Below are 25,285 nucleotides of genomic sequence, written 5' to 3'. Positions count from 1 at the left end.
AGGGAAAGACTTCCACAGAAGGGCCTTCCAATCCCTGGGGTCAACACACAAAACCCTGCTGTGCCTTTTTGCTTGCCCCTCCCCCATGAGGTAGACACACAAGACACTTGACCTCCCTCATCCTTCCACTCTCCAGCCCGTCCTGGCAAATGGCTACAAGGTCCTTTGTACGAAATGACAATAAATACAAGCAACCTCGGTCACTTCATCTGCTCTGGTGGCACGTCCCTCCCTTCTAACCAAATGCCACTCACCTGTGGCTACTCACCTGTCACTTAATCAGTCCCTCCCTTCTAACCAAATGCCACTCACCTGTGGCTACTCACCTGTCACTTAATCAAGCTAAGAGTTTCATTCATCCCACACGTGGGCTCTCTTCTCCTGGGGACCCCAATAGGGCAGCAATGGCCTGCATTCGACAGCCGATCTTCCACTTAGAAGTCACAGGACTTTGCAGAAGTCATTAACTGAGTCTCCGTTTCTTATTTGTAAGATGATCATGGGGTAAGTGGTCTTAGTACACACACACACACACACACACACACACACACACACACACACACACACCAGCCTGTAACCCTCCTACCTGGAAACTGTATTCTCAGCTGCATGGGAGGGGGTGTGTGTTTAAATCCTTATTAAGCAGGGTGTGCCTCTGACCTCAGAGGGTTGAAAAGGAGTGAACCCAAAGTACAGAACAAAATCCAGAGCCTTGTTCTGATAGTCAAGGTCCCCACAATCCACTCCCTCCTCCTTTCCCGAGAGCCCTATCTCCCATCCCCATAAAGTTGTCCAAGTCTTCTCAAGAGAAGAGAGAGACCATGCCCTGGGTGTCGCTGTGCCGATGCTCCCACCTAGTCAGCCCTCCTCCCCTTTCTGATTCAGTGCAGCCTTCAGGACAGAGTGGGAGACAAGAGTCCTGGGGGCTCTAGTGTAGCACAAATCTTAAAAGGTCTTGTTAATTAAAACAAACCTGAAGCCAGATACTGGGGTCAATGCTGGAAGATCAGAGAAGCAGAACAAGCCACAGCTAACCTCACCTGACCAATTCCTCAGCTGATCCTGTTTCCTCAGACTGGATGCCTCTCAGCTGAACTGTGCTCAAAAGCCTGAAAGCTTAACCACTCTAATTCCTGGTCCCCATGCCTTATATACCTTTCTGCTTTCTGCCATTACTTCCTGGGATTAAAGGCGTGTGTCACCATGTCTGGCTGTTTCCAGTGTGGCTTTAAACTCACAGAGGGGTTTGGGGATTTAGTTCAGTGGTAGAGCACTTGCCTAGCAAGCTCAAGATTCGGTCCTCAGCTCTGGCAAAAACAAAAAAACAGAAACAAAAAACAAAAAACAAACAAACAAAAAAAACCCTCACAGAGATAGGGATGGATCTCTGCCTCCCAAGTGATAGGATTAAAGGCATGAGTGCCACCATTCTCTGGCCTCTATATCTAGTGGCTGTTCTGTTCTCTGGCCCCAGATAAGTTTATTAGGGTCACCCAACATTTTGGGGAACACAATACCACCACACTCTAGCCCACAAAGACTTCCTGCCCTGAGGGTACCTCTGGGCATTCCTCACACACTGGTTTTTGTTGTTAACTCTTAAGACAGGGTTTTGTGTATCCCAGGCTAGCCTAGAACCATGTAGCCAAGGGTGACTTAACTCTCAATCATCCTGCCTTCATCTAGGATTGATTACAGATAATGCCTGGCTCTGAATACTCTTGTTATGTGATTAGATTTAGTCTAACTAGAATCCAAGCATTTGAGATAAGCACAAAGTGTACGTTCCTTTGCAAACTGCTTCCTCTTGCTGTGCTTGCACTCAGCAGAGACTGTGAGCGACATTTCAGGACACAGATGTTTTACAGAATTAATATGCACTAAAAAATGAGGGTATGAGTAGCTCAAGGAGAACCCATCATCGATCCCTCAAATGCCTTTCAGGTGGGGTATGATGGGGCACACCATTAATCCCAGCACTCAGGAGGCAGAGGCCAGCAGATGTCTTCAACTGTGAGTTCTGAGCCAACCAGCACTACAAAATAAGACTCTGTGTCAAAACAATTAACAACAACAAGAAGCCAAAGCAAATGCCCCCCAAGTTCTCATAATACAGCAATGTACAGGCTGCATCACCAATCCTAAAGTAATCCATGGCTGACTCTTGCAAACTGTGTGGCCCTGAGGAGATGACCCAACCCCCCTGTAGTTCTGTTCTTTCATCTATAAATCAGGGATGATCAAAGTATTCACGTTTGTTAGGGTTGCTCTGGAGATGAAATTACATTATGTAGGAAGCACTAGGGGTGGGGCCTAGCATACAGTATTTACTCCGTAAATTTTCATTATTATGATCTTCTTGGAGTTCAACTCAGCCAGAATACCCCAAAAAGCACTTTGTGAAGTAAACTGAGTCTATGTGGAGAGCTAGAAAAAGAGCTGGGATGTGGCCTGGTCAGTGGAGTACGTGCTAGCACATAGGAGGTCCTGGGTTTCATCCCCAGCACCATATAAACTAGTCATACAGACACATGTCAGTATTTCCAGCACTCTAAAGGCAGAAGAAGGACGTCAGAAGTTCAAGACCATCCTCAGCTACCACCAAACTTGAGGTCCGTCTGGGCTATATGAGGATGGAGAAGGGGCCCCATGTGTCAGCATAGGCGAGACCTATTTCTCCTCCATTCATTTGGCCCCATCTGGTTGTACAAAATGACACCATTAACAAGCTTCTGTACTTTAAAAGCTCCCTTAGGGGTTAGGGCTCAGTCAGTAAAATGCTCATCTTCTAAGTCTGATGACCGAAGTTCAAGCCCCAGAACCCCAAGTTCGAGTTCCACAGAACTCACATTTTAAAAAGCCGAGTGTGGTGGCGCACACCTGTTACCCGCCAGTGTCAAGAAGGGCCAGATGAGTGGCCCAGGCTTACATGGCTAGCCATCTAGCCTACTTGGTGAGTTCTGGGCCAGTGAGAGGCCTGTCTCCGGAAAAAGTACACGGAGCCTGAGAAGTGACTCCTGGAGCTGCACTCTGACCTACACACACACACACACACACACACACACACACACAACATGCGTGTGCACACACACACACACACACACACACACACACACACACACACACACGTGCACACTCGCGCGCTTGCGCGCACACACACCAGGAAAACAAAAGGGGTGTCTGCCCCTCTTACGTGTCAGGCACCCTGTGGCTCTAAAGAGCTGTTCCTCTATTGTATTTTTCTACCTCTCCAAGGCTTTGGATCTATCTGAGACTAAGTATGTGTTTCTCTTCCCTGGTGGTTTGGCAAGACCGATTCACTAGGAAAACTATCAGGGCTACGCAAGCCATCACACTCTCCACTTTCCCATGAAGCAACACTCATGTTTTCTGTCTGGCGTGGGTCCTCCATCAGTACCCAGCCTCAGTTCCACACCTCATCACAGCAAGAGTGCTTGATCTCCCCCCTCTTGATCCATTTTAATGTTAAGATCCATTTTTGCCGGGCATGCTGGTATACACCTTGAATCCTGCCTGGGCTACATAGAGAGACCCTGTCTCAAAGAAACAAGAGAAAGAGAAAGAAAAAACAAAAAAGGAAGAAAGGAAAGGAAAGATCCATTTTAATGCGCACACTGAAAGGCAGAAACTCTCCCAAGTGACACAAAATGAAACCACTGACAGCGGGTCACACTAGCAGAATGGACAGTTCGGGTTCATACACTGGTGTTTAAGAAAACAACAACCCAAACTAAGAACCCTCTTTCAAAATGTCTGCAATGGTTGTGGGGGACATTTGATCCCCAGTCTTACACATCAACGTATGCCATCTGGCCTTCCCACAGTCTGTCTGTCTGCAAAGCCTCTGTGATCTAATGCTATCTTCCATCCATCACACGAGATGCAAAATATAATATCTGGATCCTCCATCCCCCAGCTACACAACTCTGTGTAGATGAACTGTGTGTCTCCATCTCTCACTTTATCTCCTACAAAATGTCACAAATGGTTGCACCTCAGAGCTTTGATTACATGAGCTTATTAAATTAAGACGTTTTTACTCGTTTTTATATGCTGCAATTATTTGGCCCAGAGGCTGGCTGTAGGACATATTTAAGTCGGCGCTGCTCTTGCTGAGAACTGCCAGTTTCCAGAACTGAGCCAATGAAATGCTTTGGTACAGCTCACTGCAGAACATAACTGAGCAAATGACGACAAATGGAGCGAATTAACCTCCCGAATTTGTCACACGGCCTTGACATGAGACACTACGAGGCCAGCATGCAGGGTGATATTCCTAACACAGTCTTTTGGTCCCCCAAGCTCCACCTTTATGCTCTGACCATCTCTGGGAAACAAAGTACTACCCTCCACGCCGCTTTTTTCTCCTTCAGCGCTGGAGATGGCACCGTGGGCCTCACATGGGCAAGACAATCACTCCGAGCCACCTCTAAGACCTCTCTCCACTTCTTAAGGAGTTCTCATTAATGTATCTGAAGCAGCTGAAACTAAACACTCCCTCCCCCAAATCTCATTGATAAGAGTGCTACCACTATCTAGAAGATCTATTTGTTTTATGAGACAATTCTTGGAAAACAATGAAAAGAACCATAGAATTCTTATTTTGCCATTATCTATGCATGTAACAAAGTCAACTGGGCCTCTATCTGCCTGCCTCAACAGAGGCTAGCTGGGTCTCCATGTCATGACATTAGAATGTCTAGCCCCAGTCAAGTAAGCTACAACGTAGGCAAACACATTCCATATCTGGATGCTAGTCAAGTATTTTATTTGCCTAAATAACATAAATATTCATATTTTACAACAAGATAACATGGCCTAAATATTTATAACCAAAGAGACTGAGGAGGGAAAGAAAACAGGCATTCAAGGAAGATAAGAAGCATGCAATTCAAAACGAGCATTACCTGCAGCAGCCAACCAGCTCGTCAGGGCAAACACGGCAATCACGTGGTGGGCTGTCATTGCCATTTCTCCAAACGGGGTCCCCTTCAGTCACAGCAGGCAGCTTTTGGCTTTTCAGCTCGAAGGTGACCTTAGCAAGTCAGAAGTGGCCTTAAAATCCCTCTCTGCAATTTTCAAATTGCCTATAAAAATAAACAAATTTCAGTAAGAAAACAGTGTTGAAATTTTACAAATGAGCACACATTAAATGTTAAAAGTTAAATGGAGACTTTCTGAAAAGTACTAAAGAGAAACAATTTGTCATGAAAAATATCAGGACAGCACTCAGGCAAATTAGGGTGGTGACGGTTAACTGTTTAACAAGACTTTCACAGAAAATAGTTTTAAAAGTGACATGCTTGTTCTTGACATGCTAAATATTTGGGGAGTTGAAGGGATTGTTTGAGAGAGTCTATGTTTCCCAGGCTAGCCCAGTACTCTTGGGCTCAAAAGCCCCTCCTGTTTCAGCCTCTCTCAATGGCTAGCATCACAGGCATGTATGTACCAGCACACTCAAGTAGATCTTTACAGACACTCAGGTCACCTGTCACGACAGCAGTTACACTGTCAATGACACTGGACATGCAACTCAGAGTGCCTGCTCCTGTCTAGAGCTCTGCTGGGGTTTTATTATTGTTGCTTTTGTGGTGTGTGTGTGTGTGTGTGTGTGTGTGTGTGTGTGTGTTGTTTGATTGAGACAAGATCTCAGTGTGTAGTCTGGGCAGTTATGAAGAACAGGCCGGGCCACAAACTCACAGAGATCCACCAGCCTCTGCCTCCTAAGTTCTGGAATTAAAACGTGTGTGCCACAATGCCCAGTTGAATTTGTGATTTTTATATGTATGTTTTGGGGGATTTGTTGTTTTGTTCGAGGTAGGGTTTTGCTTTGAAGTGTGTGTGTGTGTGTGTGTGTGTGTGTGTGTGTAAGAGAGAGAGAGAGACAGAGACACAGAAACATTGAGCAAGCATAGGCTTAGAAAAGTGGCTCACGGATTATAAGCAATAAATCAGTCAGTCAATCAATCAATCAATCAATGTTAGCTACTTTGATCACTGTTCCATTCTCTTTAAGTTCTTCTCCTTGATAAACTGAAAAGATTAGGGTGTGATCATTTACATAATTCTTAGCTACTGCCCAGATAGTTTTGTTTATTGATCCTAAGGTCAAGAGCAGGACCACTGAGCAAAGAGAAACCAGGAAGCTGAGATGAAGGCCTGGGGAGCGGCGTGATGCTAAGTCAGAAAACTGACTGGGGAGCCGCGGCATTCTCTTCAACTCCCCCTTAAAGCCTCACATTATCACCATTATTCCACGAAGCATCAGATAAATGGAAATATTGCTTAACTTAGGGACTGGGTAACAAAAAGACTTCATCTCAGTTTTTCCTCTTTGAAAAACTAGACTTCCTAAACGGGTTAATTAATAAAGAAAAAAATCTCTCTCAAAGGATACAACATTTCAACAAATACTAACAGCAATTTTAATAAAACAAAATCCATACGAAGCACCCAGAAGATGACTTACATGAGGACTTTTATGGAGCAAACGACCACAGAAGGTACAGGGCTCACGTCACCCTGCCCACATCTGCAAGGGGCTGTGGGGCTGGGCCGCATTAACCCAGGAGCTTATACCAGTTCTGAAGGAACCCATGGAAAGAAAGGCAAGTGGTTCTATTAAAAATATGGACTGCAAATTGCTGACAAGAATATTGGGCAATTATATAATTATTATATAATCGAGCCAAGCTAAACAGTTTGATGCCCAAAGGCAAACCACAGCAAGTTCATACCGGATTTCAAGACATCGCTGAGGAAGTCCAATACAAGTTAGAACTCCACACAGCTGTGGGGAACAAGAAAGGAGTTTCTCTGAAATGAAGTCCCTCTTTAGAAGGACTTGCTCAAAAGGAGAACAAACTGCAGAGGCTTTTTTCTAATCTCCCCAGTGTGGTGACAGAGTTCTAGGACACAGGAGAACAGGAAGGGGATCACACGGGGGCCCACCTGGCTTATCTCCACCCAACACTCAGCAGAACGCTGGGTGGAGCCAGGCTTCCAAAAGTGGAAGCTTTGAGATCAAACCAGAAAACGCAAGCTCCTCTTTTCTGTGAGGTTCTGTCATATGCATTTGGCAAAGACCAGGGGCTGCTGACCCTCCCTGACGTCATCTAATCTCTTTGGGCTCATGAGCCATATGAATACATGAACAGGTCCACCGAGGTCCTGGAACAATGTGAAGGCTACTGGAGAGTGATCTCTTTGCTCACCATTCAAAGCCTCAAAGCAGTGTGCTCCACTGAGAGGGAAGGACAGTGGTCAGCACCTCAAGCGAACAGAAGAAAATGGGGAGAGGGAGTCACAGGTTAAAAACACAGAAGAATGTGCCGCTAAGTCTGTTGTTGATCTCAGAGTGTGCTGTGTTTACTTCAGAGGCCATTAATCTGAGCTGGCTGCTGCACATTCCTGGGATCCAGCAAAGCACGTGGGTAAATACAGGGATTAGCTGGGGAAAGCCTACTCAACCGAATCCTTGACAACAGCATGGTTTGAAACCCAGGTTTGAAAGGAGCTGCTTAGAAAAGCACTACTCTGGGCTAAGGATTGTGTGTGTATGTGAGTGAGTGAGTGAGTGTGTGTGTGTGTGTGTGTGTGTGTGTGTTTGTGTATCTATATGTATGTGTGTATATGTGTTTATGTGTATTAGTATGTGTCTGTGTGTCTTGTGTGTGTGTGTGATGTGTGAGTATGTATGTGTCTACGTGTGTGTATCTGTGTGACTATGTAGTGTATATATGTATTTGTGAGTGTTGGTGTGTATCTGTGTGTCTTGTGTGTGTGTGTGTTTGGTGTGTGTGAGTTTGTGTGTGTGTGTGTGTGTGTGTGTGTGTGTGTATACAGGTTCACACCTGACACAGCACTCACTGCGGCAGCAGAGGACACCTTTCCGGACTCAGTGTTCTTCTACCACGGGTCGGGACTGGACTCTGGCTATCAGCAGCACTTTCGCTGGCCGAGCCATGAGACTGCTTCAGTGAGTGGGATAAAAACTGTCATGAGTGCAGTGGGATGGCACTCAGTTGGTAGAATGCTTGCCCACTACACATAACATCCTATACTCCATCCACAGTCACACACACACACATACACACACACAGCAGGCATGGTTCATGCCTGAAATCACAACACTCCAGAGGCAGAAGGATCAAGAAGTTCAAGGTCATCTGTTGCCAGGGGAAATGGCATTGCCTGACTCAAGTAGTAACTTACCCCGAGTTTCTGATGGCTTAGAAATGAACGGATCTGGCTCAGCAGGCAAAAGTGTTTGCTGTACAAACCCAAGGGCCTGAGTTCAATCCCCAGAACCCCCAGTGAGAGGAAAACCAACTCATGAAAACTGTCATCTAATCTTCCACTTGAGTGTCCCAACACACCCATGACCATGGTCATGTACATGTGTGCACGCGCACACACACACACACACACACACACACACACACACACACAATTTTAAAACGTTTCTACTTTGTCAACTAGGTAGTTTTTTTTGTTTGTTTGTTTGTTTTTTTTTTTTGATAAATACACAGTTGGGTTTGAAAATAGTCTAATAAAGCAGGCAGAACTGTTTTGACTGATACTCAATGTATTGTCCAGTGATGGCAGTGTGGACGGCAACATCAGTGTATAGAGTGGCAGCCGGGGAAGCGGGCACAGAGCAGTAACTGCTGTCTGGTAATACCTGGATGCCCTTTAGCCTCGTACTCAGATGAGTGCAGCCTCACAGCGGCTATGTCAAACTTCCCTCCACACTGAGACACTGGATCATTCCAGTTCCCAGAAAGGGAGTGGATTTGGATGAGAAATCTCTGGAATCTATCTAAGCATAGTCGATGTTTAGCAAATATTTACGGCCACCATGTGCCAGGCAAACTGGTCAAGGTGCCAAGGGTGTGGCAATGTGAAAAGGAACCACATCTCTGCTTTGTGGAGTTTAGTTTGGCCAAATGAAAGCAATGTCATCTGCTTCTTGGGGTGAGATGTTTAATTTCTTGAGTGTCTTTTTTCTGTCGACAGATCTTGGTGTACTGTCTGCCCTGCACCAGGTAATAGGAACACACACAATGGCCAAACAGGGGGTGTGTTTTCCACACTCCGGGGTTTACAGTCTGGAAAACAGGCATATAGTCACAAATATGGAATTACACAGTATGAAAAGAATTCCAGAGGAAGCACTCTTGGGAGACCCACATCCTAAAACACCAGGCACAGAAAGACACTTCGGTACTTATGATAAACACTTCGACAAAAAGCTGCATAGAGGAGGGAGGGTCTATTTTAGCTCATGGTTCCAAGTTATAGTCCCTCACAGTCAAAGGGTCGTGTGCCTGAAACCGCCAGTCACATGAGGACTAGATGAACGCCCGCTCGCACGGGTTGCTTCTCTCATCCTTACACGGTGCTGCCCAAATTCAGGGTGAATCTCCCCACCTCAGTTTACCAATTACGAAAACCCCTCGGCTCTGGGCCGAGTGGGGGCTGCAAGGGGTGGGAGTTCAGGTGGACCAGGGGCCCACAAGGCTGCGGGCCGAGTCACATGGCGGGGGGGGGGGGGGCCTTGTCAGTTAATTGCCAGCAAGTGGAAAACTGCGAGCACCAAGACACTGTTCCTTTCTCCACCAGCGTGCTAAAGCCAGGTAGACTGGTGTTTGTAGGAGAGAGAGAGCGCGCCAGGCAGGAGGGGGTCCTCTTAGAGCTCCTGTTGGCTTAGAATGCCCAGAGAAGCCAAGGATGATGGTCCTGATCTCCTAACAGGAGCTCTGCAGGTGTCTGGAGTGAGTAGGAAAGACTGGGGCTCACCTTGCACTCCCTGTACCTTCTGCCTCCCTTCCTCTAAGTTTTCACCTGGAATTCCTGCCAGCCAGCACCCGCAGCCACAGCTTGGGACTTCATCCTGGGCCTCCCGATAACAAACTCTCTCTGCTGCTAACTGGGGAGCCGCTCACGGTAACTGACGGTAACTGACGATGGCGTCCCTGCTGTATGCTCGGTGCTATTGCTTCTCCAGCCACACCAGGGCCCAGGCGAGGGCCTTGTTGCTGCTCCTCACAAAGGGAAGGCCAGAGGCTCTGGTCCCAGTTTGCCTTCCATCCTTTGGTGTCTGACCTGCTCTGAGAATCTCAGCTGACCTCCCACCCTCAGGCATCCCTGCAGTCAGTTCTCCATGAACATCTCGGGACCCTTCCCCCTCCTCTCTTCCAGTGGACTCCACAGCCTGTCTGTGTTCAGGGCCAGGACCTGTTACGTTCTTCTTTGTGGTGGTTAGTTTTAATCGTCAACCTGACACACCCTAGGATCACCTGGAAGAGAGTGTTTATGGAGGATTGTCCACACTGGGTTGGCCTGTGGTCATGGGCTTGTCTGTGAAGGGTTTTTCTTTTTCTTTTCTTTTTTTTTTTTTCTTTTTTTTTTTTTTTATGTTGTGTTTAATGGTAAAACTCAGTGCATTCCAGCACCAAGGCTGATATGGAGTCGAAGCTGCAGGCTTGGCTTGTGACCCCACAGAGCCTCACCTGGTGAAGAGAAAGGGGAAGATGACCATCAAGCCGAAGAGCCCATGGCCTCAGACAGGCAAGGCCCTGAATATCACAGAAGAGCTGCTGCGTGAGAGACAGGTTCCTGGCACAGCCAACCATCAATCTACCAAATCCAGTGCCAGCCCCCGATCCAGCCTCGTGGTGACCCAGCACCAACAAACCTGGGCCCCGTGTCAGTGTTCCAGAGACAACACTGTCTGGAACTCCCACCTGACCACCTGGAGAGGCGGTTCCTGCAGAAAGACTGCTTAGATGGGGTCTCTGGTCTGCTCAGAAGGGAAGCAACGCCTACCACCCTGAGAAGAGCAAATGGGGAGCAATGTCCCAAAGGCTGAGAGGACCAGGAATAATTCAAACTCGCACACTGCCTTTTCACCCACACCTGAGACAGTTGTTTTTAATGGTTAAAATATACCCACAACTGTAATAGGCAAACTGCCAGTAAAAAATACAGATACTAATTTATGGCAAGTTATTCTTTTTTTTAAGAACAACTTTTTTAAAAATTTCATTTAATGTGCATTGGTGTTTTGCCATGGGTGTCAGGTCCCCTGAAACTGGAATTACAGACAGTTGTAAGCTGCCATATGGGTGCTGGGAATTGAACCTCAGGACCTCTGGAAAGGCAGTCAGTGCTCTTAACTGCTAAGCCATCTCTCCATTCCCTAAGTTACTAATTCTGAGATTAGACTTTATTTCCTAGAATTTCAAAAATTCTATCAGCAAAAGATCATGGCTAGGAGTGGTGGCACATGCCTTTAATGCCAGCACTTGGGAGGCAGAATCTCTGTGAGTTCAAGGCCAGCCTGGTCTGTATAGAGAGTTTCAGGCCAACCAGGGCTCCATAGTGAGACCCTGTCTGGAAAAAGAAGAAGATGGAGACGAAGACAGATGGGGGGGGGGGGGATGCTGAAGAGTTGATTTTCATAACCCATGTCAGGTGGCTTACAATCACCTCTGGCCTCCATGGGCACCTTCAGCACATACCCACACAGAGACATGCACATACACATAACTTAAAAATAAAAATAAAATTGTTTTAAAAATGCTTTCATTATGAATATGAGTCCTGGGTCAGCAAATAGCTCAAAAGGGGGAGGAGCTTGCCCCTATGCCTAATGACCTGAATTTGATCCCCAGATCCCACAGGAAGCATGAGAGAACCAACTCTTAAAAGTGTCCTCTGACCCCCACATGGCTGCTACGGACTTGCCTGCACACATACACAAAATAAATGAATAAAGTAATAAAACAGGAGTCTTGAGCCAGACATGGTGGCTTCCATTTGCAATGCTAGCATTCAAGAGGGCTCTAGTTTGCCTTCTGCTGTGATGGGGAGGACGATCACAATTCAAGACCAGCCCTTATAAATCAACATTGTAATTTCTAGGCCTGCCAGAGCTACATAGGGGGTTGTTTTCTCAAAACAAGAAAAGACAGGAGCCCTAACACCCCTCAGAACTGCTTGCAAAGCTGTTCCCAAGAGAGAAGAGCTGCTGCTGCCTGGACATGGCTGAGGTAGGGACCTGTAATCTTTTTTTCCTCCTCTACCTGCTGGTTCCCAAATCTGCAGAGGTGTATGAACTGTGGAACTCAGCTTGGCAGGGCCAATAAACCAACCAATCTATTCAGAATGAGGAGCCAGCTGTCATCAAGAGGGTTTTAGTCACGAAGCTGCAAGGATTCCAGCAAGGTTCAGTAGACGGCATACCCTCGCCTGTAATTCCCATTCCCCAGGGTCTAGCAAGCACGAGCCATTGATAAGCTGAGACAGCAGTGGCTGCTCCAGTTTTTCTTCTGCTGAGATAAAACGCTGACTAACAGCAACCTCGGGAGGAAAAGGTTTATTTGACTTTCAGGTTACAGTCCTGAATCACTGAAGGAAGCCGAGGCCGGAGCTCTGTGCAGCAATTGGAAGCAGAAACCATGAAGGCACGCTGCTTACTGCCTTGCTCTCCATGGCTTCCTCCGCCTGCTCTCTTATACAATCCAGGCCTACCTGCTTAGGGATGGCACCAGTCTCAGTCCCTTCCACATCCATGTCAACCAAGAAAGAGCCCCACAGACATACATGCCCCCAGGCCAATCTGACAGGCAGTTATTTACCTGAGGTTCTTCCCAGGTGTGGAGGTTTGAATAAGAATGGCCCCCAAAGTCTCATATATTTGAATGCTTAGTCATCAGGGCATGGCACTGTTTAAAAATTAGAAGGATTAAGGGTGTGGTCTTGTTGGAGGAAGTGTGTTACTTGGAGGTTTCTTTAAAACCTTTGAGGTTTCAAAAGCCCATCAGGCCCAGGCTTTCTCTCTTTATCTCTCTCTTGGCCTGTGGATCAGGGTAAAGCTCTCAGCTACTGCTCCAGCACCATGTGTACTACCATGCTCCCACTATGATTCTAAGAATTGCCTTGGTCACGGTGTCTCTTCACGGCAATAGTCACTGACTGTGATACTGGGTGACTCCAGTCTGTATCAAGTTGAACTGAAACTAACCAGCACAAGAGATTAGCTCAGTGGTGAGGCCCAGGCCTGAAACATGCTTAAGACCCTGGGCTAGATCATTAGCACTATGAAAATGACACTATTATATCCATTACAATAGGAAGTTTATGGAAGGCCGGGAACTTGTTAGAACATTTCCAGTAACGAATGGCAAGCAAACAAGAGGTAGATACGAGAAAGAACCTGACAACACTCAAGAGGGCAGGAGGCAAGAACAAGGCATTCTGGGCCTTAACTTTCTTCATCTCTAATATGAATAGATTAAATAAAAAAATCTTTTCTTCTATTACCCCCCTCCGCCCCATCCAGTCGTCATCATATGACATGACTGGCAGCTGACGGAGTCCCTTACAGAAAAGTCCCATGCATTCTTGGGGAAGTTTCAAACACCTCTCTGTACAGAGGTAGCAGGACAACCAACTGTCCAAGGAAAGCAAACAACCTCACAGCACAGTGGCAGAGAGACACGGATGCTGTGCTCACTACCTGTTATCTAGAGCCTGCGTGAACAAAAATGCAGCATGCTCCCAGCAACACGAGCATCCAAATCCAACTTCTGTCAGATCTGCTCATTTTGTTTATTTTTATTAAATATAGATAGATACAGATTTCAAATTTGCTTTTTTAAAGTTCAAACCTGCCGTTTTATGCTAGTCTTCAAAGTCTAAGAACTCTATCATTCCCCTCTCCTCGGTCTAAAAACCATGCACGATTAATCCCAGCCAGCCTTGATGCCGTGTGTCCTGGGTTCCTTGTTACCTACTTGAAGCCAAGTGTTAGAGATGGATCATACCCACTGAAGTCTCTCACAGACAGGCAAACCAAGAATTCAGAAGGTTCCATGACTGGCCCTCTACTTCCTCTCAGACTGCTTTCTAACAGCTATGACTGTTCAAAAGTCTATGCCTTAGCCCCTTCCTATGAGAATCTCGCACGTGGGTTTCTTCTCTGACCCCATACAGCATCTCAGTGACTAACTACAGAGCACCTACTGTATGTTTCACAATCTCTCATTCAATTCTCTCAACCACCCACAGAGATGGATGCTTCCTTTAAGTTGCTAAGCAACCTCAAGGTCACCAGCTAAGAAACCCTGGACCAGGATGTGAGCCCAAGTCTACCTAATTCCACAGCCCATGCTCTTAGCCACTATAAACAGGAGCTCTGCCAGAAACATTTAACAACGAAGAAAAAAATAGAAAAAGAAAAGAAAAGGCCGTGCAGGTTCCTATATCACTGTGGACATTGGTCAGGGACACAGGACAGTTCCTAGCTGATGAGGGCTGACACAGTGACAGGTTACTTTGTTTTGAAATCAGCATAGCAAAGTAGTTATGTGTTGCTTCACTCATTAGCTCAGAGACAGGTTACTTTGTTTTGAAATCAGCATAGCAAAGTAGTTACAGGTTGCCTCATTCACTAGCTCAACAAACATTTAGAAGTAACTATCTTGTGTTGTAGGCTGGCTCCAAGGAGCTAAACACGGGTTAGTGAGGTAAGCTCCTCCTTGTTGTCAAGGAATCTGCCTTCCAGTGGGGAACAGGAAACAATGTCTATGAAAGGAAACTAGAGCAGGTTAAAGACGTGCTGAGTTTGTTTTAGACAGGTCAGGAGAGACCATCCAGGAGAGGTGACATTTAAGCAGAGGAGAGAAAAACTCTGTGACAAGGAAATGCATACCAGGTGGCCGGAGTAGCAGGTGCAAAGGCCCGGAGCTGAGACCACGCATGTGTTCTTGAAGCAGACCACAGTACAGCGTAGCAGAACGTGTGGTCCCCTCCACCCCTGGTGACCAGGGTTCAGCTTCCTTAAACCCCCAAACCTGGTGATGACTCTATCTCCCTCCTGGGGCTGTTTGAGGAAATAAGTAAATAAATAAAATGTAAGTACAGAATACCTAGAAAGGGTTAGGGCTAGAGCCAGGGTTAGGAAACGGTGCCCAGGACCCTTTCAACTACTCACTAGTAGCATTATCGTTTTATTTCATATCACATATGATATGAAATATATTGATGTACAGGATATCATATATCAGTTTATTTCTAATCTGATCATCCTTATTCCCGGGGTTCAATCACACTGCTGGCTTTATGGCGGCCAGTGACTTCCTCCAAAGCCTTGAACTTCCTGTCATGAGGAGGAGAGCCCTGTGGGACCAAATCGATGTTATCTCAATAGACAAAGAAGACATTCCTGGGCCTTAGGTGTAAGCTACTGTGGTGTTGCAGGGTGGTCTCTGAAGTCTCCACATCTCACTGGCGTCACAGACAGAAGCAAGAAGTAGCCTCAGGCACAGTCCACCAATCTGACAAGGGTTAAAATTTCACTTCAAATTAAAGATGGGGGCAGGTGAGATGGCTCAGTGGGAAAGGATGCTTACTGCCTAGCCTGACAACCTGAGTTTGATCCCAGGGCCCCTTGATAGAAGGAGAAAATCAACTTCTACAAAGTTGTTTTCTGACCACCACCCCCACACACACACATGTGCACATGCATGCACACATAAATAAAGCATAATAAAAAATAATCTTTAAAAAAATTATTAAGGTGGTAAAAACTGGTTATAATGGTGCGCACGCCTGTAATCCCAGTATGCAAGAAGGAGATGCAGGGAGGGTCTTGAGTTTGAGTTCAGCCTGGACTACATGAGACCATCTCAAATAATAATATTAATGGTAATTTAATTTCCTCCTTTGTCCTTCTTGCCTGAAGTGGAACATTTCTTTTCAAAGAAAATAGAACAAAAGAAGAAAAAGAAAAGAACACTTACTCCTGAGACATGAGGCCTGGCAGTCTCCAGGCTATTGTAGCACGGGCCCCAAGCAGGGCAAATCTGGAAGGTTCAGTGAACTGCCAACAGGATGAGCTCAGAGCCAAAGGAGGATGTCAGGGCCACACGAGGTTCTGCCTTTGGCTCTGCCCACCCTCTCCCTGAGCCCCTTCCTCTGCCGCTGTGTTTATTTTTCTTTTTTTTTTTTTAGCAGGATGAGTTAAAGGACAACCACAAGCAGAGTGAAACCACAGCCTGTGCCTGCCGGGGCGAACCGGGAATCGCCCCAAACCACAGTGTTCCAGCCTGAGGTGTCTTCAGTGGGGCTGTGAATGCTCTGTGGGGGGGGCTCCATCTCCCAGCAGAACAGATCGCTGAGTGTGTGCTGAACTGGAGCTACCCAAAATGCCAACAGTCTGCTTCCCCTAGTTAATTTATTCACTCAACAAACACCATAGTTCTGAAGGGCTTGCTCCACACCAACCACTGCTTCTGATACAGGGATACAAATGTGCGGATTCCTGCCCTAGGAGGCCTGGAGACGGAGCATAAGCAGGACATACAGCTGTATATTGGGGGGATGGGGGCATGCATGGGAGTCTTTCGCTTGTTTCTCTGTTTTGAGTAAGGACCCACAAGAAGTATGCTTCAGCTACTTGGAGGAACAGAATGTTCCCCCAAAAGGCCCATTTATTAAAGGCGTGGTTCCCCATGGAGCACCCTGAGGAGTGGTAAAACCTTCAGGGGGCGGGGCCTAGCGAGAGGCCTTTAGGCACTGAGGGCAGCCCCCCCACCAGGTGGTGAGACCCCAGCCTTTTTTCTTGCCTAGACATGAGGTGGGTCATTTCGCTCTGTCCTACCTCCCCACCACATTTGCTGCCTGACCACAGGCCCAAAGAACAGCGCCAGCTCTGAATGAGGCCCTCCAAACTGTGAGCCCAGAACACCGATGCCAACACATGGGGACTCACTACTGAAAGGGAAGCCTGCAGAGAGGTCAGCCAGGGACTCAGAGAAGACAGGAGAGCTAGCTCTGAGAAAACCACAGGAACAGAACATGGAGAGAAGAGCAGAACCAAGCAGCAGGTTGGGAAGGTGATAGATGAGAAACATCTGGGTGTGACCCACTGGAATAGAAAGGAGGTTTCTTAGCCACTTGGGTCTCCTGAATCCACTAATCCTGCAACCAGCAGCAGGCACTTCAAAAGGGCTAGCAGCTGGGCTCAGGTTGTAGCTCAGTTGGTAGAGTGCTTGCCTAACACAAAGCCCTGGGTTCAAACCCCAGCAATGCATAAACCAAGCACGGTGGCACACACCTGTAATCCCAACACCTGGTCATCCTCTGCTACAGTGTGAGGCCAGCCTGAGAAACGTGAGACCCTGTGTTCAGGAAGGAAGGGAGGGAGGGAGGAAAGGAGAGAGAGAGAGAGAGAGAGAGAGAGAGAGAGAGAGAGAGAGAGAGAAAGAAAGAAAGAAAGAAAGAAAGAAAGAAAGAAAATAAATGTGCTCATGTACTTCATCCAGCTACTTACACATCTTTCCTCCATCATCTTCTCACTCTTGGGTCCTACATTTCCTCCCCCAGCTTCTAGAATACCACTCAGCCTAGACACAGGAAAGCATGTGGGAAAGCGTGAGGAAACACTGGGGTACCTTGTACCCTACTCTGGCACTGTGAAGGCAGGTAAAAACTTCACCAAACACACCAGCCGGGTACCAGAACCCCTGGCCCCTTAGCACCACTGAAAGCTGCCTAGCTGCTTGCTCTTCTGGTCTCTAAGAAACACAGGAACCAAAAATCGATCCTAAAATTGTTTCTGATTTCTGACACAGAGCACTTGAGAAGCATCAGAAAGACAACAGAAAACCCAGCAGATTCCTTAAGGAATGTGGTGATGCTCCTTTGTCCTTTCCCACTGCAAAATGGCAGCCCCACTACCAGATAACCGTTTCTGCGTGCGTGCGTGCGCGCTTGTGTGAGTTACATAATTGGAGCCAGACTGGCTTTTGGAGAACAGGCTCATCTCTGGGATCCTAAGAGTTTCCCCCTGCAGCCTCAACCTTAGCAAGCCCTGCACCTCCTCCCTGCACACCTCCTGAGACTTCCCATCGATCCTATCCTGTGACACAAGAGCAAAGCTTTCTCCAGGTCTCCCACAGGAGAGACACCGCTCCCTTTCCCAGCCTCCCAGGCCAGTTAAACTCCAAAGAATCCTGCTCTGAGTTCAGCTAGCCCCCGTTCGAACCCTACTCAGCATGGTTATCTACCTGAGACACTTTCTGGAGGCGTTTTCAAGAACTTAGCAGAACTCCTTCTAAAGGAAATCTCTTTAAGCCCACACACTGCATAAAACTAAAACTGTGAACAGACACTCTAACAAAGGAAACACAGATGCCACAAACTGAAATACAGCACATAGGTCCATCCTTCCTGGGCTGCTGTGGAAAATACCATGAATCCAATGTCCCGGCTGCAACTGTAGTTAATAACGAGTAGGAAGGATTAGAAACCAAGACAGGGATGCCACCGTCTTGTCCCCAAACGGGAGGTTACTCATTCAGTATTCACAGTTCATATGGTATGTTAAGAATATATGACATATAATCCTCTCTCTAAAGTCATAAAACTGAAACAAAAAAAAGAAGAGAGAAAAGTGAAGATGAACGTCTGGCCAGAGAGGCCCTGGCAGAACCAAGTAGACCCTGGACAGTCAAGAAGCCCCTTCAGAAGATGAGCCCCCCACACACACACACACACACACAGGGAAGACCTGATACTGCACCGATGCTCATCACACATGATGACTCAGTGGTGCTTTCCCTCGTAGTCAAACTGAATTTGTCAGGCCCACTGTACAAAGTCATGCAGGAGAAAGAGGCGCATGCCCTTTCTGGATACTAAGAAGGCTTTGTGTTTGAGTGTGTTTCGTTTTAAAAGAATAAAAGCCACAAAATAACAGAGTGAGGATCGCACAATGATATTTATTTAGGCTTTGTGTCAAAGTGTCTAACCTCAAATAACCTTCCCAATGTGAAAGGGGAAAAAAGTCATATTCTGCTCCGGCAATTATTGCACAGTTAGATAATTATGAAGTGAAATTTGCAAACAGCCACCAGCATGGTGTCGTATCCAAGGCCAACATCATACTGTCAAAACACATAAACTGCTAAAGATGCTAACCGGGGGACACAACCCAGAGGGACTCTTCACACACCAAATGGAATTGAGTATTCATCAAGTTTCCATGAAAAAAGCCAAAGCATGAAAACGGAAATCCAGCCTTCTGCCAGACCCTCCACCCGGCCATTTGGTGCAAGAAGCATTTCAGCTCGCAGGACAATCGATCGACAAGAAAGGTCCAAGGACCCCCTTCCCACGCCGTTTTCTAAAGAGGTTTGGGGGTGGTTGTTTTTTTCTAGGAACTAATCAAGGGAAATATGTTTCACAAACAGTCCTTCTGTGATTTTATACAAAAACCTGACCTTCGACATATACCAGAGAAATGAATTATGTGTTTGGAGGGACAGAAAAACAGGTGTCTCTCTCCGTGTAAACAGTACCCAGCTCTGCAGGCCCTCCTCACTCAGAGTCCCTCTGACTCCCAAGAGGCAGGGGTAATAGACATTCCTTTATTATCTTTTCTTAAAGTCTTGAAGAGAAATCCAGTATTTCTGATTTAATCTAAAGGATTATTCTGGTGACAATTAGACATTAAATTTTAAATAAAAATGAAACTTGCTCATCTTTACACATTACTCTAGAGTCCTTTTCCCAAGTTTGGGAGAAGTTTTTTTACTATTGTTTTTATTTGGGGGAAAATTTGTTTGTTTGTTTTGGGTTTTTGTTTTTTGAGACAGGGTCTAGGTAGCTAGCTGGCCTCAAACTCATTGTGGATTTTAAGTTAATCTTGAACTCCTGATTCTCCTGCCTCTATCTCCCAAGGGTTGGAGTTATAGGCATACACCACCAAGCTTGGCTAACACAAAGGAACTGTGTTAACACAAAGGAACTGTGTCAACACAAAGGAATTGCTGATACAAACAGCAGACCACACACACACACACACACACACACACACACACACACGCACGCACACACACACACCATATGATAATTTTCATCAGCCGATACAGTAGGATAGCATAAAGACCTAGTTCTGGGGATCTAGTCCAGGCTCTTCTTAAATACAGTCCCCACACCTCATAAGTAGTTGTTAGCCTATTTAAGCCTCCATCTTTATCCTGAAGAAATGAAGGAGAAAAACACAGAACACGGTCCAAACAAGAGTAGCCTCAGGCAGGATTTATATGAATACCGCATCAAAACCAGAATAATTACACTCTTGGTTGAAAGAGCTGGAGATCCAAATAACGGGTCCCTAAGGTGGAGAGGGGGTGTGCTTGGAAATCCATGGTGAGTCTTCAGCAAGAACTTTGTAAACAGAGCAAACAAGTCACTTAAGGAAACATGCCATTCCAGATGCTATAAAGACAAGAAGGCTTGAGATGGACAGAGCCCAGAAAATGGATCAGGATCCTTTCTGCACAAGTAGTTGGTTTATGTCAGCCTGACTAGAAACTGAACAAATTAACAGAAGTTTGTTTTTACAAAATGCTACAAAGAAGCACCTGCTATCATCTCACACTTAGGTCTGAAGACAGGGAAACCAGAGAACTCACTGCCATCCACTGCACTTGCTTCCACTGACAGGGACTCTCCCGGGAAGCTGACAGGGACTCTCCCGGGAAGCTGTTACTCACTGATGTTCCTTAACTTTGTGGGTGGGGATGCAGCCCAGAGTGCTTGCCACAAATGCATAAGACCCCAAACCCCAGCACCTCAACATAATAATAACAGTGCTAACAGTAATTGGTTTTCACATAACCTAGATTCATTCTCATATTCCTAACTGTCCACACTCCTAATGAAAGTGAAAAATTACTTTTGTGTTAAAGATCTCTAGAAACATGAACCTAACCAGTTATGTAAACTTCAAAAAAATAGTTAAGGTTTTTGAATGCGAAAAACAAATCAATGTTTGAAAGTATAAGGAAATAAGAAACTGACTGAAATAGCTATGAAAGTCCTTATTAAAAACAGTGCCTGGGGAGGAAAGGCTGCCCTCTATTAACCAATAATGTAACCATCATAAATTTACATCCAGTAGCAAGGAGAATATAGAAAATACACACTTCAACATGAGGTATAAAGGGGCTGGAGCAGGGGCCACATAGCACAGGCAGCTTCAAAGGACACCGTTCAGTCTCAGCCGCATGATAGCTCACAAATGTCTGTAGTCCCAGGGCATACAACACCCTCTTCTGGCATCTGAGGGAGAGCAGCCAGGAACACACAAGATCACTCACACACACACACACACACACACACACACACACACACACACACACAAAGAAATTTCATGACTTATCAAGAAGGAGGTTAATTCAAAACAACAAAAACATGGAGGGGGAGGCTGGGGTGGCAGGGTGTGCAATAGTAACTTTACCACTTCCCTGTCAAGCTCTAAATTCTACCTGTTCTGTCCTTAGGTGTAAAATATAAAACCAGAACCTTTCCTAGATTCATGACCCCCAGAATTGGAAGACCACTTGAAAACTAAAAGAAGCGGGAAGTGACCCCACAAGGACTTCCCTTCACTTCTAGGCAGGCAGATTTTATAAGTTAAGTTTGTATGCAAAAGGAAAATATTAACTCCTTTGAGTCTTAAGAAGAAGATGACAGTTTCCTTCCGACAAACTAGTGTTGCCAATTAACTGCTTTCTGTTGGAAGGCCTTGGCATCCTCAAACCATGGTGACCTCGCGCTATCAGAAGATGCTATCCTAATTTACCCAACTCCAAAGCCCAGAAATGGGCTGATTAGAGAGCAGGGGGCTGACAAACGTTTGTAAACTAGATCAAAGTATGGAAGCCTAAAGGAGATCCTGAAGAAATGCTAGTCTGTAACGTTAAATACGGACTGAGACTTAGAAAAAGTGGCTAAATTTTAAAATGATTTAAAATAGGATCCCTTTGACCCTAAATTAATATAAAGTTAAACCTCTAATACAAGACACACAAGAAACAAAACCTGCCAACGGGACTACAAAGATGGAACACCTTTAACACAAAAAGTTCAGTTTGACTGATTTACAAGCATGTAGATTCTTAAATATTTTGTAAGCGTATTTTGTAAGACATAATTGCCCAAACACACCCGTACTTAGATAGGATAAGGTTGAGCATCCTGATCCAAAAATCCAAAATCCAAAACTTTCTCAGCACAAATATGGCCCCACAGGGGGGAAATTTCACACTGATCTCATGTCACTAGCCAAAGTAAAAATGTAAGTACACTACAAACATTGTATGGGACTACTGTTATGGTACCGGGTATGTGTGACACCCAAATTATGCTCAGACTCGGGTCACCTCTCCCAAGAGATCATTATGTATGTGTGGACATTCCAAAGTCTGACATCCAGAGCCCTTTTACCCCCAAGCATTGTTCTGAGGGAACTCAACCTTCATTGAAACACACACGTCTAGAGAATGCACAGCTGTGTAAAGGAACATGGAGTAGTGAGCTCTCACTATCCCGAAGCTGGAAGGTGTTAATGAAAGATGAGGATGATGGTACTGAATTCATCAGCCTCCCAAGAATGAGATCATGTATGCAGTTTTATACATGAGACAAATGGGGGTCATTACAAAAGGATTCACAAATGGACCTCTTTGGATTGCCAGTTCTCCTAAATAACCTGAAATATTATTCAAACAACATGAAATTTTATAAACGGACATCTCAAGGAAAGCAAACTAAAGAAAAAAGAGACCCTACAAGTCACCATAAATTCTGGATTTACACTAACATTCAGGCCCTGATCTCAGGGCCATCCTGCTTTTAACCAGTTGAAATTAAACCCATTCCTCCACAGAAAACTCCGAAAGCAACTTAGTTATTTTGCTAGATAAGGCCACAACATTTGCCATTTCTGAGATATATGCTACATACAGCACAAACAGGTTTAGGTGCCTGCAGACCATCAATAAGTATGCTGTGCTCCCCCTACTGGCCAATGTTGAAAATAACAATGAATTTCCCAGGGGGGTTGGCCTTTTGAAGTGCTAGGGTTCAAAACTCAGTTGATGACTTTATTTATTTTTAATGTATACATCTTACCCAACAGTTACCCAAAGCTGGTGTGGGACGGTCATATTCCATCACAATAGGAACTTTTAAAGTTGACAACAATGTCAAAAGTAAAAAGTATGCTGGAACCTTGAAACACTAAACAATGCAGAATTCAAGCCAAAAGCAGAGAACATCAAGAAACAGAGCAACATCCTCTCCCTGACACAATGGCATGAAATCAAGTCCTCTTTAATAGCCCTTCAGGGGGTAAGAATTATTTCCCTACCTCCTGCACCAACCTCAAGCTGTTTCCTACGGAAGCCTAGTGGCCTTGATCAACAACGTCTGGTGGATTAATAAATGTAATGAAGACTGGAGATTAACACAAGTCAGAGTTCTATTTATAATTATTTGGAGCCAGGCTCAGGGGAGCTGGGCTTTGGCCCTTGCAAAGTACGTGTATGATCACTTAAATTAATCACAGATAATTAGTCTGTGTTTCAAAAGATGCATTCAACTCCAACAGGAAGCAGGGCAAGATAGAGGGCCATGGAACTTACCATACTTGGCGCTTTCCGCCATGACCAAGGCAGCTCTTGGGTTAAAACTAACAGAAAGCTATGTATGACCTTGGGCAAGTGACTTAGCCTCTAGCTGCTAGAGTCTAGCTCGCGATCTGTAAAATGGGTCTACTAAAATCACAAAATTTCAACCAGAGTTGGGGTTGTACTTAAGTCCGACTGCTGCCCTGGAGACAGTATCGGACACACTGTAGGGGACCAATACAACTCCCATTTTATTACCCAAAAAAAGAACCAGCTGAGTCCTCCCTGAAGTAACCGACTACTAAAGGCCCATTCCGGGGGATATTAAAGGATCCCGATATGTTTTTTGGTATGTTGGGAACTTCTCCCAAGCCTTTCAGTTCTGCGAAGGAAACTTTAAAAGATCTGGTTCTCCATCTCAATCTGTCACTCGCACGCTCCCTCACCGCAGGGCGCAGCACGCGGCGCTAGCACCTGTGCACCGCTCAGCGCGGTCCTCGTCCGGGACCTCTGTGCACTCCTCCAACATCAAAGCTACCCTGCGGGACCCAGTCCTCCCAGTTCACAGCTAGCGAGCAGGGGGCCGTTTGCACCGACACCAAAGCCGCCAGGTTCTACCCTGCCGAGGTAGTTAGGGCTTGCTTGGCACGCCGGCTGTCTGCACTTCTATGCGGGTGCCAGAAAGTGGGACAAATGCCCTAATAAGCGCAACTCTGCAAGAGGATTCTTCTAGCAACATCCAAGAGTCCCAAGTTTGTCCCAACCAAGTTGGGACACAGAGAGAGCCTCTAACATCAGCGGGAGTGAGGCTGTGTTAACCCGGAGTTTTCGGGACTGACTCTCGGAGCCAGGGCGCGGCCGGCGAGGTCCCGGGACTGGCTTGAGCGCGCGTGTCCCGCGGCCGCGGCCTCTGCTACCCATCACGGTCGAGTGCCCACCCACGCTGTCACGCGCCGGGAGGACAGTGGCCTGTGCGCCCCGCACTGGACTAGGAAACCGAGGAGAGGAAGAGCGAAGGCGGCCGTGGGGAACTCCTCCCTGGTGCTGCCCACCCGGGACCGCCGCGGATCCCTGTTCCGCTCAGCGTCAACCCGGCCGGATCAAAGCCAGGTCCCGAGCTCGGGCTCCCCGGTGGCCCGAGCAAACCCGAGAAGCAAGCACCCGCCCGCAGCGCGCAGCCTGCACAGCCGGCGACCAGGCGCCCAGCCCGCACGTACCTCGCAGGCGGCGTGTCCCGGACCGATCGTCCGCCGCGAAGTTGGGGAGCAGCCCAGGCGAGTGCCCCGCGCCCAGCGCACGCAGGCGGCCGCGAGCTCAGCAGGCGCAGCTCAACTGCGCCATCCGGACCCCGCCGGGGACTTTCACCTCCTGCCGGGAACTCGCGGAATAGCGCAGCGAAAGTGGCCTGGCAGGACAGCAGCCCGCTTCCCCCTCTTCTCTCTCTCTCTCTCTCACTGCCAGGGAGGAGGAAAGTGGCGCTCGGCGTCCCCGAAAGCCTAGATCACCCCCATCCGGCCCGTGCGGCGCCCTCGCTGGGCCGCGCACACGCGCGGGCGGGGTCGGGCGCGCAGCCACAGCAATCAGCGCGTGGGGGGAAGGGCGCCGCGAGCCGCGGGGGCTCGGCCGCCTAGAAACTCCTCCTCCCGCCCCTCCTCTCCTGCTGATGGATGAGCCCAGAGAGCCTGCTCCAGCCTGCGCTTCCCTTCGGGCAGAGAAAGCTGGGGCTGAAAGAAGGGAAAGGAAGACCCGGCGCGGCCCGGGATGGGGTAGCGAGT

At 46.9% G+C, this 25,285-nt stretch overlaps 1 protein-coding gene across 1 annotated transcript in view; it reads right to left on the bottom strand.

Moving 5' to 3' along the window:
* Nucleotides 1-25,063, bottom strand: part of Tgfbr3 (transforming growth factor beta receptor 3) — a 183,279-nt gene extending 158,216 nt beyond the window's left edge. The window contains exons 1-2 of the mRNA XM_036201220.1: nt 24,728-25,063; nt 4,929-5,108 (exon numbers count right to left, since the gene is read on the bottom strand). Of these exons, the coding sequence (XP_036057113.1) occupies nt 4,929-4,992 (64 nt within the window). The 5' untranslated portion in view covers nt 4,993-5,108; nt 24,728-25,063. The remainder of the gene's footprint in view (nt 1-4,928; nt 5,109-24,727) is intronic.
* Nucleotides 25,064-25,285: the final 222 nt, after the last annotated feature.

The sequence above is a fragment of the Onychomys torridus genome, chromosome 10 (genome assembly GCF_903995425.1).
Source record: "Onychomys torridus chromosome 10, mOncTor1.1, whole genome shotgun sequence".
NCBI classification, from domain to species: Eukaryota; Metazoa; Chordata; class Mammalia; order Rodentia; family Cricetidae; genus Onychomys; species Onychomys torridus.
This window is presented reverse-complemented; position numbering and strand designations above follow the sequence as displayed.